At 48.7% G+C, this 16,357-nt stretch overlaps 1 protein-coding gene across 6 annotated transcripts in view; it reads left to right on the top strand.

Moving 5' to 3' along the window:
* Nucleotides 1–16,357, top strand: part of OSBP2 (oxysterol binding protein 2) — a 168,696-nt gene that overhangs the window by 37,585 nt on the left and 114,754 nt on the right. For 5 of the 6 annotated variants that reach the window (XM_036874350.1, XM_036874351.1, XM_036874349.1 and 2 more), the window contains one exon: nt 6,543–6,751. The exons of the other annotated variant lie outside the window; for it this stretch is intronic. In XM_036874350.1, the coding sequence (XP_036730245.1) occupies nt 6,556–6,751 (196 nt within the window). In that variant the 5' untranslated portion in view covers nt 6,543–6,555. The remainder of the gene's footprint in view (nt 1–6,542; nt 6,752–16,357) is intronic. 6 annotated transcript variants of the gene reach the window in all.

Here is a 16,357-nt window from a genome sequence, read left to right as displayed (position 1 = left end):
CCAGTTGCTCCGCGGCATGTGGGATCCTCCCAGACCAGGGCCCGAACCCGTGTCCCCTGCATTGGCAGGCAGACTCTCAACCACTGCGCCACCAGGGAAGCCCCTGCTGTCTTTTATAAATTACTGTCATCCTCCATTTGTGTAAAAATGTAGCCTCGTGAATTTCAGCAACTGGAGGATGGATCCTGAGTCTCTTTTTTAGTTTTTATTCTAAAAATTACATTAGAAATATCCTTCCTGTAGAACTTGTGGCAGCATTTAACATTTCTCAAGGGAAACTCTAAATGGCAAAGAATGAGGCCAGAAGCAAAATGAAATGGGGTCAGGTCTCGTAGTGATGGTCTCATCTCCGGAAGCAAACACTGCACTGTAGATGCTTCTGTTTGATGGGCCACGTCTGACACTTGCCATGTCGAGCATTTTCTAAATAGAGCCATCCCACCAGCTTCGGTGACTTTTGAGAGCACTCGTGAAGCCTGGCGGACAAGTCTGTGAGGCCCTGTGGGTAAGAGGCAGGGCTGTGGGTGGGTGGGCCTCGCTCTAGTGGCGCGGTCCCCTTTGGGAGCTCCACTGAGCTGCCCGCATCTCCGAGGCTCACCTTCCGCGTCTGGAACAGAGAGGTGACATTCCTGCCTTTCTTGTCACATCTTAAATGGCTAACCTGTGTGAGACACTTCTAAGGTAAGCCCGCGGGATGGGGTAGTTAGAACAAACAGCTGAGCTTCATTACTTAGACCTAGAAGGGTCCTAACAGCATCCCCTTGGCCCGAGAGACAGAAGAACCGAACTCTGCTGTTTTCTCCTGCCCGCGTCTCTTACAACCTTCCTCACTGCCCTCCCCACCTTCCGACATCCCTTCTGTGGCTGCTGCTCACGTGTACCAGCAGGTTCTTAGTTGAGAATAACAGTAAACCAGCTCTGGATATGTTAAACCAAAAAAAAAAAGTATTTACTGGAAGGATCTTCAGTTGCTCACAGGATCCCTGGAAAGGCAGAACAGAGATCTCAGAGGAGAGGTGAGAAGAAGGCAGGCTGGGCAGCTGGATCCAGGCTCAAAGTCGTGTCACAGAACCATCCCGGCAAGGACATTGCCACCGGGGCCCTGCTACCTCTACTGCCGCCGAGAACCAACTGTTGCTGCTGCCGCCACTGCCAGCAAAGAATTCTCCCCATTCCTGTTCTTTTTTTTGGCCACACGACTTGCAGGATCTTAGTTCCCAGACCATGGACTGAACTTGGGCCTTCGGCAGTGAGAGCACGGAGTCCTAACCACTGGACACCAGGGAATTCCCCCCATCCCTGTACTTTTTTTTTTTTTTTTTGATTACAGTTTTATTGTAAAGAATACAAATCAGAACCAGCCAAAAGGAGAGATACATAGGGCAAAGTCTGGGAGGATCCCAAATGCAAAGCTTCCCTTTTCCTCTCTCCGTGGAGGTAGGATGTGTTCCCTGTACTTTTAAATGTAAACTTTTAATAAAGTACAATATACAGAAAGGAAAGTGGGCAAATCACAAAATGAACACACTGAATAAGCTCTGCCCCGCTGAAGAAATAAAACATGACCAGCCCTCCAGGAGTCCCCCCATGTCCCCTTCCAGTCACTGCTCCCCCAAGGGTAACTGCCATCTGGACTTCTCACCCCAGAGCTTTCTTTTGCCTGTTACTGTACTTTTTATCAGTGGAATCACACAATACGTCCTCTTGGTGTCTGACTTCTGCTCAACATTATGTTTGTGAGGTTCTTGCAGGTTATGTGCAGTTCTAATGCTTTTATTCTCATTGCTATATAATAAATAATACACCACCATTGGATAAACCACCAAACAAATAAACCACCATTTGTTTATCCGGTCTAGTGTGGACAGATGTGTGTGTTGTTTTCAGTTCTCGGTTATTAGGAAGATGCTGTGGAAGTTCTGGAACATGTACACGTGTGCACATCCCGAGTGGGGAGTTCTGTAGGAGCAGAATTGCTGGATCGTGGGGCATGTGTATATTTACTGATAACTGATGACATTGAGCACCGCTTTGTACGTTCATGAGCCATTTGGATATCCTCTTTTGGGAAGTGCCTGCTTAAATCTTTTGCCCATTTTTAAATTGGGTTGCTGGCCTCTTTATTACTGATTTTAGGAGTTCTTTATATTTTCTTGACACAAGTTCTTTGTTGGATACATTTATTGCGAATAACTCTCCCAATCAGTGGCTTGCATTTTCCGAGTGTACGTTTTGCATCTCTAGATCCAGATTTTAAAACCTCTGCAAACACACAGGATTCGCCTGGTTGCTAGGGATCCCAGACAGCAAACATCACACCTTGTTTGCAGTCACAGGATTGCATTCCAAGATGATGTAGCCTCTGGGGAGGTGCCTGGGTCAGGACTCAGCCACGCACAGCAGACATGACTCTGGCTAGTGCGAGCAGAAGGCTGTGCGGCCAGGGGCGGGGTCACTTCCCACTCGCTGGGAGGGCTGGAGGAGCGGGCTGGAAGGAGTCAGGAGCAGTCTGGGCCCTCAGACTCTCACCACCTCTGCTGTGATGGGGCGAACCGCTGACACCACTGCAGGGAGCCCTGGAATCTGGGGCTGCCAGAGCACACGCCCTCTGTCGCAGTTCCTGCCACCACGATGGATGCCTTTCCTCTTGCTCACTTCCACGTTTAGGTTTTGTGTGAATGCATGTCGTCGGTGGAAACTGATTCCTTGGAATCTTTGATGCAGGTTGTTTTTGGCTGTCTAGCCACTATGGTGTCGGAAGAGGGGAAAGCTCGAGCGGGATGGGCAGCTTTGGGGCAGGGCTGCTCCAGTAAGGAGAGGAGCCGTGTGGGTGCCGTGGTGCTGAGTATTCTAGGCGGGAGCTGTGTGGAGGGCGAGGTGCAGCCCTGTGGTTGGTGTGCTCAGCTGATGAACAGGCTCAGCTGCATGTGAGGTTCCAAAAGGTCATTCCTCCACCCATCTGTTCAGCCATTGTGTTTAGTGTCCTAGGCTGCCGTGATAAAGCACGAAAAACTGGGTGGCTTAAAACAAAGAAAATGTATAGTCTCACACTTGTGGAGGCTAGAAGTCCAAAGTGAAGGTGTCAGCAGGGCTGTGCCCTATCTGAAGGCCCTGGAGGAGAGTCTGTCCCAGGCCCGCCTGGCCTCTGATGTTGGCTGGTGATCCTTGGCATTCCTTGGCTAGTAGATGCATCACTCCCATCTCTGCCTCCCTCCTGTTTCTGTGTCTGTTCCTTTTCTTATAAGGACACCAGTCTTATTGGACTAGGGCCCACCCTAATGACCTCATCTTAACTTGATTATATCTTCAAAAACCATATTTCCAAATCAGGCCACATTCACAGGTGCTGGGGGTTAGGACTTCAATAAATCTCCCTGGGGGACACAGTTTAGTTCACTTTTATGCCCATCATCAACTCGGGCCTTGGCTGGACCCTCTCCTTTGGCTGCTCCCCCATGCCGCTGCTCTGGGTTAGCCTGACCCTCCTCCTAGTCTGTGCTTGGGCAGAGTCCCTCACTGTTTGAGACACTGCTCCAGTGTACGCCTTGACCCCTCTAGGACAAGAAAGGGTCATTCTGTTTCCTGAGATCCAACCACCGGCAGTTTATCCTTTCATTTTTTATTTTAAAGCCAACTTTTAACTGACAACTGATATGTATGTAGCATGCAATATATTGTATGTGTGTAACAGACACATAGAAAAATAGGTAAATTACAAGAGTGTAACTCAATGAATTTTTATAAAGCGAACACCCCCTTTGTTTTGAGTTTATTTCCCTCTGCTTATTAAATAGTACCTTGCAATTTATGGGCCTGTCTCTTTCACAAAGCGGAATGTTCTTTGAGGCCAGAAAATGTGTCTTATTTACCTTTATATCTACCACCTCTCCAGTTTCTAGCACAATTCCTGTATATGGTAACCCACAGGAAGTACTTGCCAAATTAGAATTTAGAAGATTGGAGGGGAATTTACCAAGTGAATCAGAGTCAGCTTGAGCAAGCGTTAAACAGAAGTCTCATACAAGGCTGAGTGCTTTGCTCCAAATTAGTAGCCTTTGTCTTTCTATGTATCTGAGTTAAAACTTGTTGCCTGTCAATTTTTTTTCTTGCCTGTGGACATTTTTTTTTTGTGTGTGAAGGTCCTCCAGAACGCATAGCCCAAGGCAGGGATTAAAGAGTTGACACTTTCCATCGACAGATGAATGGGTAAAGAAGATGTGGCACATATATACAATGGAATATTACTCAGCCATAAAAAGAAACAAAATTGAGTTATTTGTAGTGAGGTGGTTGGACCTAGGGTCTATCATACAGAGTGAATTAAGTCAGAAAGAGAAAAACAAATACCGTATGCTAACACATATATATGGAATCTTAAAAAAAAATAAAAGTGGTTCTGAAGAACCTAGGGGCAGGACAGGAATAAGGACACAGATGTAGAGAATGGACTTGAGGACACAAGGAGGGGGAAGGGTAGGCTGGGATGAAGTGAGAGAGTGGCATGGACTTATATACACTACCAAATGTAAAATAGATAGCTCGTGGGAAGCAGCTGCATAGCACAGGGAGATCAGCTCGGTGCTTTGTGACCACCTAGGGGGTGGGATAGGGAGAGTGGGAGGGAGACGCAAGAGGGAGGAGATATGGGGATATATGTATATGTATAGCTGATTCACTTTGTTATAAAGCAGAAACTAACACACCATTGTAAAGCAATTATACTCCAATAAAGATGTTAAAAAAAAAAAAAAGAGTTGACACTTTGAGAGATGCAGTCGAAGGGCAGTGAAGCAGAAATGGGGAGTGGGAAGATGGAAGTGACAATGATGCAGTGCGTTTCCTTTGCTGGATGTCGCTTCACAGCGAGCGGCAGAGACACAGCGGGCCTGGCCCACATAGTCCTCCAGAAGACACACGAGGAGAAAACACACCACTCAGCAGTCCGCAGAGGCGCAAGTGGAGGGAGGATGTATCTGCCCCATTCACTCCCATCTCCCGTTTCCCACTGTCATTTTACGAGAGTCCAGAAGTGGAGGGACAGTTGGGCAAGGAGGAGGCACCGACTGAGAGACAGAGGAGGCGGTCGAGGGAATCTGGGGAGGTGCACAAGGTTTGTGTCCAGCACGCTCCACACCTTGCGCTACTCAGGTCCGCGCATGCCTTCATTGGTATCTGCTCTCCCACTGCAATGGGGGGACCACCACCCTCCGAGAGAACAAAGACACGTTGACCCCTTCCCTGGGAGGGGACGTGGCAAGTCCAGTCAGCGACAGGGTCCCCTTCCTGGTGGCCAGCTGGGGTCGCCTGGAAGACTGAAGCAAGAAGGTTGTGAAACAGGCTCCTTCGGTGCTGCTGTGGCTGGTCCTGATGCTGTGGTCGACATTCATCCTCTTCTTCCTCCACCACCCCTTCTGAACCCTCTTCACTCTCTGCTAGCACCATGCAGATTTTCAACTGCACAGGGGGTTGGGTGCTTCTAACCCCTGACGTTGTTCAAGGGTCAGCTGCATATCATCTTCCCTAAGGAATGTAACCAAAGCAGGAGAGAATCAGAAACAGTAGTTCAAATGAAAGATAAATGTCTTACTGAGTGTCAAGTCATCTGACTTTGGAACTGGTAGAAGAGTCAAGGAAGTAACAGATGATGAACAGCCAGGGAGTGTAAGTGAGCATTAAAGAGCAGCAGGAGTGCCACATGAGCTCCGGCACTGGCAGGGTCACGTGCTGACCAGTTGCTCTTCCTTTTCCCACATCCTCTGTGGAAAGAGCTTTGGTACGTCAGGGGGGAGGCGGGGGAAGAGTGGTGTCTGAATTTCCTTTGAGTGTCTAAAGGAGTGAGTTAAGTAGATCCAGTCATGATAGTTGGATCTCACTTTTCAGACACTGGTCACAGTTGGAAATGGCCCACACTTTAGTCACCTCCGCTTCCCCTTACTTTGGTACCATTAGCTCCATGACCTTGTAACCAGCCAAGGGTCAGTCCCTTGTCGCAAGGGGTACTGTGACAGCCCAGCCATTGCCTTCATCTCCTGGGGCCAGAGGAGAATGGTGGCATCCTTGCTCTGCAGATCTCAGTTCCCAGGTCACTCCTGGCGGTGTGGTGCGGGGGGCCTCCAAGTCTACCCCCTGGGGTTCCGGGTCTCTAGTCTCAGTTTGAGTGGCAGGTGCCCACCCTGCTCCATCTCTGTGGTTCTGAGACTTGGTGGAAAGAGCCTGGGATGGAGTCAGGGGTCTGTGCTGCCTAGCAGGACGCTGGCAGTCACCCCTCTCCGTTTCCTGGTGTCTGCAAGGGCTCAGACCACAGCAGGCATGCCCTGTATGTGGCACTGACACAGGCCCTCCTCCCTCTGCCACTCTTCCCACTGAGACCCCCCCCCCCCACAAGCCAAATCCCTACCAGTCAATCCCGAGAGGCCTTATTTCCCATCGCCCGTGCCAGCTCCAAGGGTCTGAGATTCCAAGGATGTGCCTTGAGGCTTTTTTTCAGTCTAGGACTATTGAGTTTGGGAGCCTCACCCCATCCCTTCTCTTGCATCCCACAGAAATCAGGGTGAAATGGCCCACACCTGCCGTGGCACCATCAACCTGTTCACTGCGCACTTTGACACGGAGGACTCTTGCGGTATCGTGCTGACCAGTCGGGGCAGGACCTACCACCTCAAGACCGGCTCAGAGGTGGAGCGGCAGCAATGGATCGCCGCCCTGGAGCTGGCCAAGGCCAAGGCTGTCCGCTTGATGGGCAGCCAGTCAGGTAGCGAGTGCTTGGTGCGGCGGGAGTACGTGCAGTGTCGTGGGTCTGGAGAGAGTGGGAACTGAAAGTGTTTGGAGGCCAGTGGTGACCAGGCTAGTTCAGACCAACCTCGGAAGGTCAGGGTGCCTGTTTGCCCTTCCCGCTCAGCTCTGTGCGTCCTCAACAGTGGGATGTTAGGTGGTCAGGGTGGCTGGCAGTTCTCGGGATGGAAATGTTGAGGTGGGCAGGGCTGTGTGTGTCTTTCTTTGGACAAGTCTGGTTCCTGGGCTTCAGCAGAACTTTCGGATGCTGCAGTGGGTCAGTTCCAGAAGCAGAGTCGGGGTGGGAGACCAGGATGGTGCACTTGTGCCTCAGGCCAGACTTTTTTCGAGGTCCATTTTGGAGATTGAAAACCATTTAGCCAGAGATGCTGTCTTTGCCAAGATGGAGGGTCAACTCAGAAGTCCTGAGCAAGACATTTTACTTTTTACTTTAATACATTTTTTAAAATATGTATTGTCTTTATAAGATTCATAAACCAGTGGTTTCAAAGCATGTGCAGTGCAGTCTGCCCTTGACTCTTATCCCCAGCTGCCCACCCTGTTCTCCCACCCAGGGGCAACCAGAGCTACCAGTATCTTATGTCTTTACATGTGTATTCAAATAAGTACTTATTTTATAGTAAATTCAGTCCCCCATCTTGCTTTTTTTCCATTTAGCAATAGTATATCTTGGATTTTTTTCCTATAAATACATAAAAAGCTTCCTCCTTGTTTTTACAACAGTACAGTACTTCATTGTACGAATGTACCCTAGTTTATGTAACCTATAGCCTGTTGATGAACATTTAGGTTGTTTCTTTAATTTGCTATGACCCGCCACGCTGCAGTGAGTAACCTTGCATTTCATTTCATGTGTGTACAAGAATAAATGAAACGTACGTCTCAGGAAGGGGGGTTGCTGGGTCGGTGGGACTGTGCATTTGTAATTCTGAGACACTGTCACGCTGCCTCCCACCTGGGTCGTACCAGTAGATGCCTGCAGCCCTGTGTAAGAACGCTGGCCTTAGAGCCTTGCCCACCCAGAGCAATAGCAGATATCTGATGGGTGAAAACTGGGTCCACACATAGGGAGGGGAGGACTGGGAAGCTCTGATCCTTTTGAAGTTATAAGCACAAGGTGTGTGTTTATATAGACCTGTGTGGGTTTTTTTTAATATAAATTTATTTATTTTATATATTTATTTTTGGCTGTGTTAGGTCTTCATTGCACGTGGGCTTTCTCTAGTTGCGGCGAGCGGGGGCTACTCTTCGTTGCAGTGCGCGGGCTTCTCATTGTGGTGGCTTCTCTCGTTGTGGAGCATGGGCTCTAGGCATGTGGGCTTCAGTAGTTGTGGCACATGGGATCAGTAGTTGTGGCATACGGGCTCTAGAGCACAGGCTCAGTAGTTGTGGCGCACAGCCTTAGTAGTTGTGGCGCACAGCCTTAGTTGCTCCGCATCATGTGGGATCTTCCCAGACCAGGGCTCGAACCCATATCCCCTGCATTGGCAGGCGGATTCTCAACCACTGTGCCACCAGGGAATCCTAGACCTGTGTGTTTTTTAAAGAGGCAGGGCTCCAGGTGAGAAGGAGTCACAGCCCCTGTTCTCCAGGATTGTCTCCAAGGCTGGTCCGGGAGATAGTGAGTCCTGTGGAAGGAGCTCTAGCACAAAGCAGGAGGAGGGGCTAGTGACATCAGTCATTGTGCCCCATACTCAGTCTCCCTGCATTGGGGTCTCTCCCCCAGCACTAGCTTCTCAGTGCACATGGAAGGTCATTGGCTATCAGTCTGACCTTCTCTTTTAGTCTCACGCATTTGGAGCGTGGGTCCCCCCATGATGACTCTTTTTCTTGGGGTCAGCACTCTGTGGCTTGGGTGTGTCAGCAGTGATGCTGAGCTTGGCCAGGGGTCCCCAGGGTACCACTCCATTTCCCAGTGAAGGAGGGGGTTTGGGGGCATCTCAGGTATGGGCTGCATTGAGACCCCCAGCAGGACCTGTGGTCTCAGTTTGGATGCTTGTAGCAAATGATGTAGCTGGTGTTGTGTCTGGGCTCTGGACAACCCCGTTGGCCAAGTGCGGGAACATTGCTGGTTGTGGAAGAACTAGCTTCCTCTTAGTAGCTTCTAAGTAAAATCAATCAATCAATCAATCATTGTGTCATTTTTAGGAACTTCTTGAAAATAATGTAGCAGGTAGCACTTACTGGATTCATCATTCTGGAACAATTTTCCTGGAACAGACAGCAGCAGGGGTTTCTTTTGCAGCTGGTATGGAAGTACTGTTAACTCAGCTGACAGTGCTAGGGATTGCTAGCCTGCACTTCCTCTAGGAGAGTCTGGGACCCCTGGGGGAGCAGCCTCAGGCTCACATTCCTTTATTTCATGTCCTTTAGGCGTGGTCAGAGGCTGGAGATGCACCACATGTCTTGTGTTCCCGAGGGGTTAGCCTTCTGGGTAAGGACACAGGACAGACATTCAGGTACAACTCAAAGTAACGCATGCTACCTGTCAGTGAGACATGGTAGGATTCCTCTCCTTTTGGTGTCTTGAAGCACAAATATTTCACTGAAGAGAAGACACAGATGGCAAATAAACACATGAAAAGGTGTTCATTATCATTAGCTATTAGAGAAATACAAATTTAGATCACTGTGAGATATCACTACACATTATTAGAACAGCTAAAATAAAAAATAGCGATAATACTAAATGCTGATGAGGATCCATCATAAGTTACTGGTGGGAATGTAAAATGGTACAGCCACTCTGGAAAACATTTTGGCAGTTTCTTAAAAAACTAAACATGCAATTACTATATGACCCAAGAACTACACCCTTGCATATTTAGCCTAGAGAAATGGAAACTTATGTTCACGCAAAAACCTGTACACAAATGTTCATAGCAGCATTATTTTTTAATTAATTAATTAATTAATTAATTAATTTTTGGCTGCGTTGGGTCTTCGTTGCTGCGCTCGGGCTTTCTTTAGTTGCGGTGAGCGGGGGCTACTCTTCGTTGCAGTGCGCGGGCTTCTCATTGTGGTGGCTTCTCTCGTTGTGGAGCATGGGCTCTAGGCATGTGGGCTTCAGTAGTTGTGGCATACGGGCTCAGTAGTTGTGGCGCATGGGCTTAGTTGCTCCGCGGCATGTGGGATCTTCCTGGACCAGGGATTGAACCCGTGTCCCCTGCATTGGCAGGCAGACTCTTAACCACTGTGCCACCAGGGGAGTCCCTTAGCAGCATTATTTTTAATAGCAAAGTACTGGAAACTTCTCAGATGTCCTTCAGTGGATTGAACAAACCCTGGCACATCCACTGAATGGAACGCTACTTGGCAGTCACAATGAATGAACTATTGATGCGTACAATAACTTGGGCGGATCTCAGAGGCATTATGCTGAGTGAAAGAAGCCATTCTCAAAAAGTTGTATGATTCCATTTATATGACATTCTGGAAAAGGCAGAAACTAGAGATGTAGAGCAGGTCAGTGGTTGCCAAGGGTGAGGGGTGAAGGGAGGGAGTGATACAAAGTTGTAGTATGAGGAAGTGTTTTGGGGGTGATGGAATTGTTCTGTGTCCTATCGTGAAGCTGTGTCATGAATCTATACATGCGTTAAAATGCATAGAACTGGGGAATTCCCTGGCTGTCCAGTGGTTAGGACTCGGTGCTTTCACTGCCCTGGCCTGAGTTCAATCCCTGGTCGGAAAACTAAGATCCCAAAAGACGAGGAAAAAAAAAAAAAAAAAAAGCATAGAACTGTGCAGCAACAAAAAAATTGCTGTGTGTTCATTTGAAAATAAAATGCAGTTTTGACTTCTGTCTCTTCTTGGTTCTCCCCGCCCTACAGACCTGTCCAGCTTTCCCTCTCCTCATTGGCACACTGTCTTGCTGCCAGGCCGGCTTGCAAGCTGAGCCTCCTGCTTACAAACCCTCTTCGTTAGCACCCAGCCCCTTCCCACACCCTGCTTCCCCTTAGGTCTGCTTCCCCTTCAAGGAGAGGCCATTCTGGAAACCCTCCCTGAGCTGGCCCCCTGCCTGGGCTAGATGCTTGCTCTCTGCCACAGGGCTCAGCCCCTCATGCGCATGCACAGTGGCGTGCTGGTTAGTGTGAGCATGAGTTCCCGGAGCCTCAGATTCCCTGTCGGTCAGTCCACCAGAGGCTTTGACTGTGTGCCTCCCAACGTCCTTCCAATTCAAAGATTTCTAAGTCAGTGGGAGCCACCTTTCCTGGGTTCAAACCATGGCTTAGTAACTGTGTGACCTTGGGTGAGGTGCTTGATGTCTGTTGCCTCTTTCTCTCCTCTGTAAAGCAGGCTTAATCATAGAACCACCCCTTAGAGGGGCTGTGAGGACTATCTTAGACAGTGCATGAAACGAACTTAGCACATGGCTTGTCAAATGCTCAAGAAAAGTCAGCAGTAGTTATTGATAATAGTCACCTTGGCAGCTTTAAAATAATACAGGTTCCCAGGTCCCCCTGCAGGGATAAATCTGAATGAATGAGAGCATTGGGGACGGCGGGGTGGGGGGCGGGGGGCGGGCACCTGCATTAAAAAAAACTCTTCCTGGATAGGATTGCCAGATTTAGCAAATAAAAGGTCAGGTCACCAACTTTCATTTGAACTTCAAACATACACAGATGTTTTAGTGTAAATGTGTCCCATGCAATAGTTGGGACATACTTACACTGGAATTCATTTATTGTAATTCAGTGTAAAGGGCGTCCTACATTTCATCTACCTGCATTTAGCTGCATCCTGGGGGACTTTGATGCTCAGCCCACTTGGGTGGGTGTGGCCCAAAGTGGAACTTCTCAGTCAGAAAATAGAGAGTATCCTTTCACTTGACACAGGGGGGAGCTAGAGGGTAGTTTGTTTGCTTTCCTTGCTCCTAAATCAGTGCGTAAGGAAGGACCAGAAGTTCGGCAGGCTTGCAACCTACCTCTCAGAATCATTTTCATATCTTCAGGTCCACCTCCCAGTGGGGGCTCCAGGAGGCTGTGAGCAGTGAACCCAGAGCCGGACACCTCTCTCTCTTGGGCCTTACCTCCAGGGGGGCTAATCCAGCCCCTCAGGGGCTGCCTCTCTCTTGCCCTGCTCCCCCAGGCTGACCTGTCCCCACCTTGATGTCATAGCCCTATTCTGATATCACAGCCCAGCACTTGGAATTATCCCAGGCAGCCCAGATTCTGCCCTTAGGGCAACCAGGGCGGCGTTTGAGCAGGGGGTGAGGGGGCCGTTTGTGGGTGGTGGCCCTAGGGGCTGACCCTAAAGAACATCTGGGCACCCTGCCATCCTATTGCTTCAAGATGAAAATCCTCTAAAAGTTAGGACTTGGAAGGCTTTCCTGCTGTCCCTATTGGCCATGGTCCCCCAAGGTAGAAATAAGTCCCTGGGGAGTGGTGGTGGGGGGTAATCTGGCTCTGGATCAGCTCCTGGAAAACCTTCTGCCTTTGTGCCTCGGCAGGCAAGTGGCCTGGAGAAATGGTGGTCTCGCCTTGGTCCACTCAGCACTGTTCCCATTCGAAGGAATGGCTTTCTAAACTGGGAGTTTCTGACTTGTTGGGGAGAGCTGTTCCTTAGTGCTCAGAAAATCCCTGCAAGCACGGAGCCATGGCTTCTCCCATGGCCACCCCCAGAGGCTGGGTGGGGACAGGGGTGTGCTTGTCTCAGGACAAAGGGAAAAACATAGCCACATTCAAGCTATTAACCCTTGGACCCCTTAGTCCCAAGGAAGAGGAGCCCCATCCACTTAGCTGGGCAGAAGGTGTAATGAGGTCTCTTGTGAGCTCATTAAGTTAGTAAAATATTGAGTGGCATGGATTAAACAACACACACACACATGCACACACAAACCCTGAAAAACTTCTCTCTAACTTTGGTGGGCACAAAGGCTGCTGGGGTGAGTGCATTAAAATTCTTAGGGGAGGACCACCAAGATTCTGATGAGATGATCAGATGGTGCCCAGGATCCCCCATTTTTAATATGCATTCCATGCAGCGCTCCTGCTGGCCCCCCATGGACCTCATTTTGAGAAACACGGTCTGCCCAGACTCCTGGACGGCTTGCTGCAGCTGCCTTGCTTCCCGCATTTCCAAATTCCGTGTTTTCCATGGAGTGGGTTTTTAAAAATTTTTTTATTGAAATATAGTTTACATTTACAATGTTGTTTTAGTTGGAATGGGGGTTTAATTCTGTTTTACTACCATGTATTTTTTTGGCTGCTTTGGGTCTTCATTGCTGCACGTGGGCTTTTTCTCTAGTTGCGGCAAGCGGGAGCTACTCTTTGTTACAATGCGTGAGCTTCTCATCGTGGTGGCTTCTCTTGTTGCGGAGCACGGGCTCTAGGCGCGTAGGCTTCAGTAGTTGTGGCTCGCGGGGTCTAGAGCACAGACTCAGTAGTTGTGGCGCACGGGCTTAGTTGCTCCCTGGCATGTGGGATCTTCCCGGACCAGGGATCGAACCCGTGTCCCCTGCATTGGCAGGCGGATTCTTAACCACTGCGCCACCAAGGAAGTCCATACCACGTATTTTTTTTTAATTTACTGGAACCACAGAGACAAAGGGGATGGTGTGGGGCGTTCACCAGGTGCACTTGTATCTGAATTCTTGTCCCCTTTCTTCTAGGTGTAGGTGCAGCCTTTTTCTCCACCTAAGAAGAGGGATTATGTCCGTATTGGGAGTACTATACCCTTCACTCATCAGAGACTCTCTCTTCATCGTCCTCACCTTGACTGAGAGAGTGGGACAGTGGGTGTGAACTGTTGGTCATTGAAACTGATAGTGGTGAAGGGTGTTGCTGACCAGAGGGGTTGGCTTTTGTTTCTGTGGTGGCCCCGGGATGAACATTTAACGGTACCCCAGGAGGGGAGCCATTGCTCATTGATGGGTCAGCAGCTCAAGGTGGGAATTCCCTGCTTGCTTTGGCTGTGAATTCGGGGCTCCAAGAGCATGAATGCCACACAGCCCTCTGAACAGATAAACAGATCTATGTCTAGTTTGGAGGGGAAGTCGGTTTCTGGTTTTGAGTCCTTTGGATTAGGCAGGGTCCAGCCTTCAGGTGTTCAGGCCTGGAGCCCCTTGTGATCTCAGCACTTCCCTCCAAGCTTCTGGCCCAGGTGGGAGGCATGACGTGTCCTGGCCCTTGGTCCTTGGCTCTCAGGTTGCAGGACAGAGGGGTTGACCTCACCCTACCCCTCCAAAACACGGATGGGTCAGCCTCTCTTCCCCTCAAACTCTTCTCTGCCTTGACTCACACCTGGGCCACCTCATCCAGACCAAGGGAGGAATGAGGGGCAGTTAAGATTTCCCCTCAGCGATGCCAGGACAGGAAGCTGAGCTCACTCCATTCCACATGCCCACCCTGGTGTTTGGAGAGAGAAAAACCTGTGCCCAATTTGAGAAATGAGGCCTTGGGGATTTTGTCAAAATAGAGGACCAGCCTCTGCATCCCGAGAGCTTGTTGCAGGCAGGCCAGTGGCTTTTACTTTGCAGCTTCAGCAGCACCTTGTGTGGAGTTGTTGCTCACTAAACGTGTCAGTTGAAAGAGGTCCAGGTAAAATCCTCAGGTAGGACAGCTGGACTCAGGGATGCTGCAGAACCCCAGGGACGGGATTTTTTAAAATCCTTTTGTTGTTATGGAAAATTTATGACATAAGCAGAAGCAGACAGAAGTCTCAGGAACCGGCACATACTTGTCACCAGCTATCAACTCAGTCTTGTTTCTGTGCCTCTACCCTCTTCCCTAATCCCGTGTCATTTTGAATATTTGTCAATATTTCAGGATGCATCTTTAAAAGATAAGGATCCCTTTTTTAAACATTTAATATTTAATTCAAGGTACTGTTATCACATCTGCAAAATTAACAATGCAGTGGACTGAAGTTTGTTTAAAGGAACCTTTACTCTCCCTGGTGACTTCGAGGGTGTGAGGGAACTAGAAAAGGGGGTGCAGTGCCTGAGAAAGGGGGACACACATGTGCTTCCAGCAGAGAAGACTGGGCTTTATTCAGAGTCTGAAGGAACCCAGGGGAAAGTTAGCGTCCCTCAGCTGGGAGAGAATTCTGGCCCTTCCCGAAGAAGCGGGGCTTGGCACAGAGCAGGAGGTCCTGGAAGGATGGAGACCTCTGATGGCTCGGCCTTGCCAGGGAGCCTGCAGGGTGGGGGGGGTGGGGTATGAGTTGGAGTCAATTCTCAAGAGTCCACATTAGCAAAGGCAAGAGCCACCAGAAAGGAACTTAGCAAAAGGATGGTATTTTGTTGTGCAAGAGGTGTTGACAGTTTGGATTTAGATGTGATCCTGTGACCCATACAGATGGCAGCGGCTACCCCCGAGGGACTCGTGTAAATCGGTGCTAGCTGAAGAGGCTCAGGGTAACTGGGTCACCAGCGAGTTCAAATGTATGTGCACAATTCGAGCAGACTGATGCTCAGTTCTCAGAGAAACAGAGTTGGATTTTTGCAGCGAGGGCATTGTTTGTTCTGACCTCGCCTCTTCCCACCGGGCCCTCTGCCGGCCATCCCAGAGGTGGCCCCCCTATTTCAGTAGAAAAATAGGCATTCTGAAATGTTTGTATTGGAGGTGGTCTTCATAAGAGGATTAGTAGGTCAGAGTCATTTGACCAAAAAAGTAGACAAAAAAGTCACTTGTCTACATTTGATACATTCTTACCATTAAGATGCTTTAAGCAAGAGGGAGGAGATAGGGATATATGTATATGTATAGCTGATTCACTTTGTTATAAAGCAGAAACTAACACACCATTGTAAAGGAATTATACTCCAATAAAGATGTTAAAAAAAAAAATGCTTGAAGCATCATTTTCCTGCCAGGGCAATTATCCTGATTACTAACTGCTTCCTTTGTAACTAACCTTTGTAACTATAGCAGTTGCCTTTGTAATTACCAGATTCAGAAGGCTTATGCTTTGTTGCCATTTAGATGTTAACCTGCTGGAGGCTCTGTGGGCATGAGTGCCAAGCCTCTGATGCAGGTGGGGCTGGCAGCTCATTGTGTCACTGGTTCCAAAATACAGCATGTGTCCTGAACCCAAGGTGAGCAGGGCTAGGATATCTTTCTGGGATCCTCCTGCACTTTACTTTGCCAGCTTGAGCTTTGATTTGGAGGTAAACTTTGAAAGGTCAAGGCTAGGTATTCTGGGCTATGGAACTGGAAGGCGGGGCTCTGTTCCCCTCCCCCCCCACAACCCTGCTGCCCTGGGCAGTTGCTGAGTCTCATTTGCATGATGGTGTGAAGGGGCGTGGCTTAGTAAAAGCAGTGCAAAATTTGGGATCCTGGCTTTGCTTTGAGTCACTGTGTAACTTTTTAAAAAAATGTTTTTATTGAAGTATAGTTGATTTACAATGTTGTGTTAGTTTCAGGTGTACAGCAAAGTGATTCAGTTATATATATGTATCTATCTATATATATCTGTATATATATAGACGTATATGTTCTATTTCAGATTCTTTTCCATTAGATATTATTATAAGATATTGAATGTAGTTCCCTGTCCTGTACAGTAGGCCCTTATTATTTATCTATTTTATATACAGTAGTGTGTATCCGCTAATCCCAGACTC

This window comes from Balaenoptera musculus, chromosome 14 (genome assembly GCF_009873245.2).
Source record: "Balaenoptera musculus isolate JJ_BM4_2016_0621 chromosome 14, mBalMus1.pri.v3, whole genome shotgun sequence".
NCBI lineage: Eukaryota > Metazoa > Chordata > Mammalia > Artiodactyla > Balaenopteridae > Balaenoptera > Balaenoptera musculus.
This window is presented reverse-complemented; position numbering and strand designations above follow the sequence as displayed.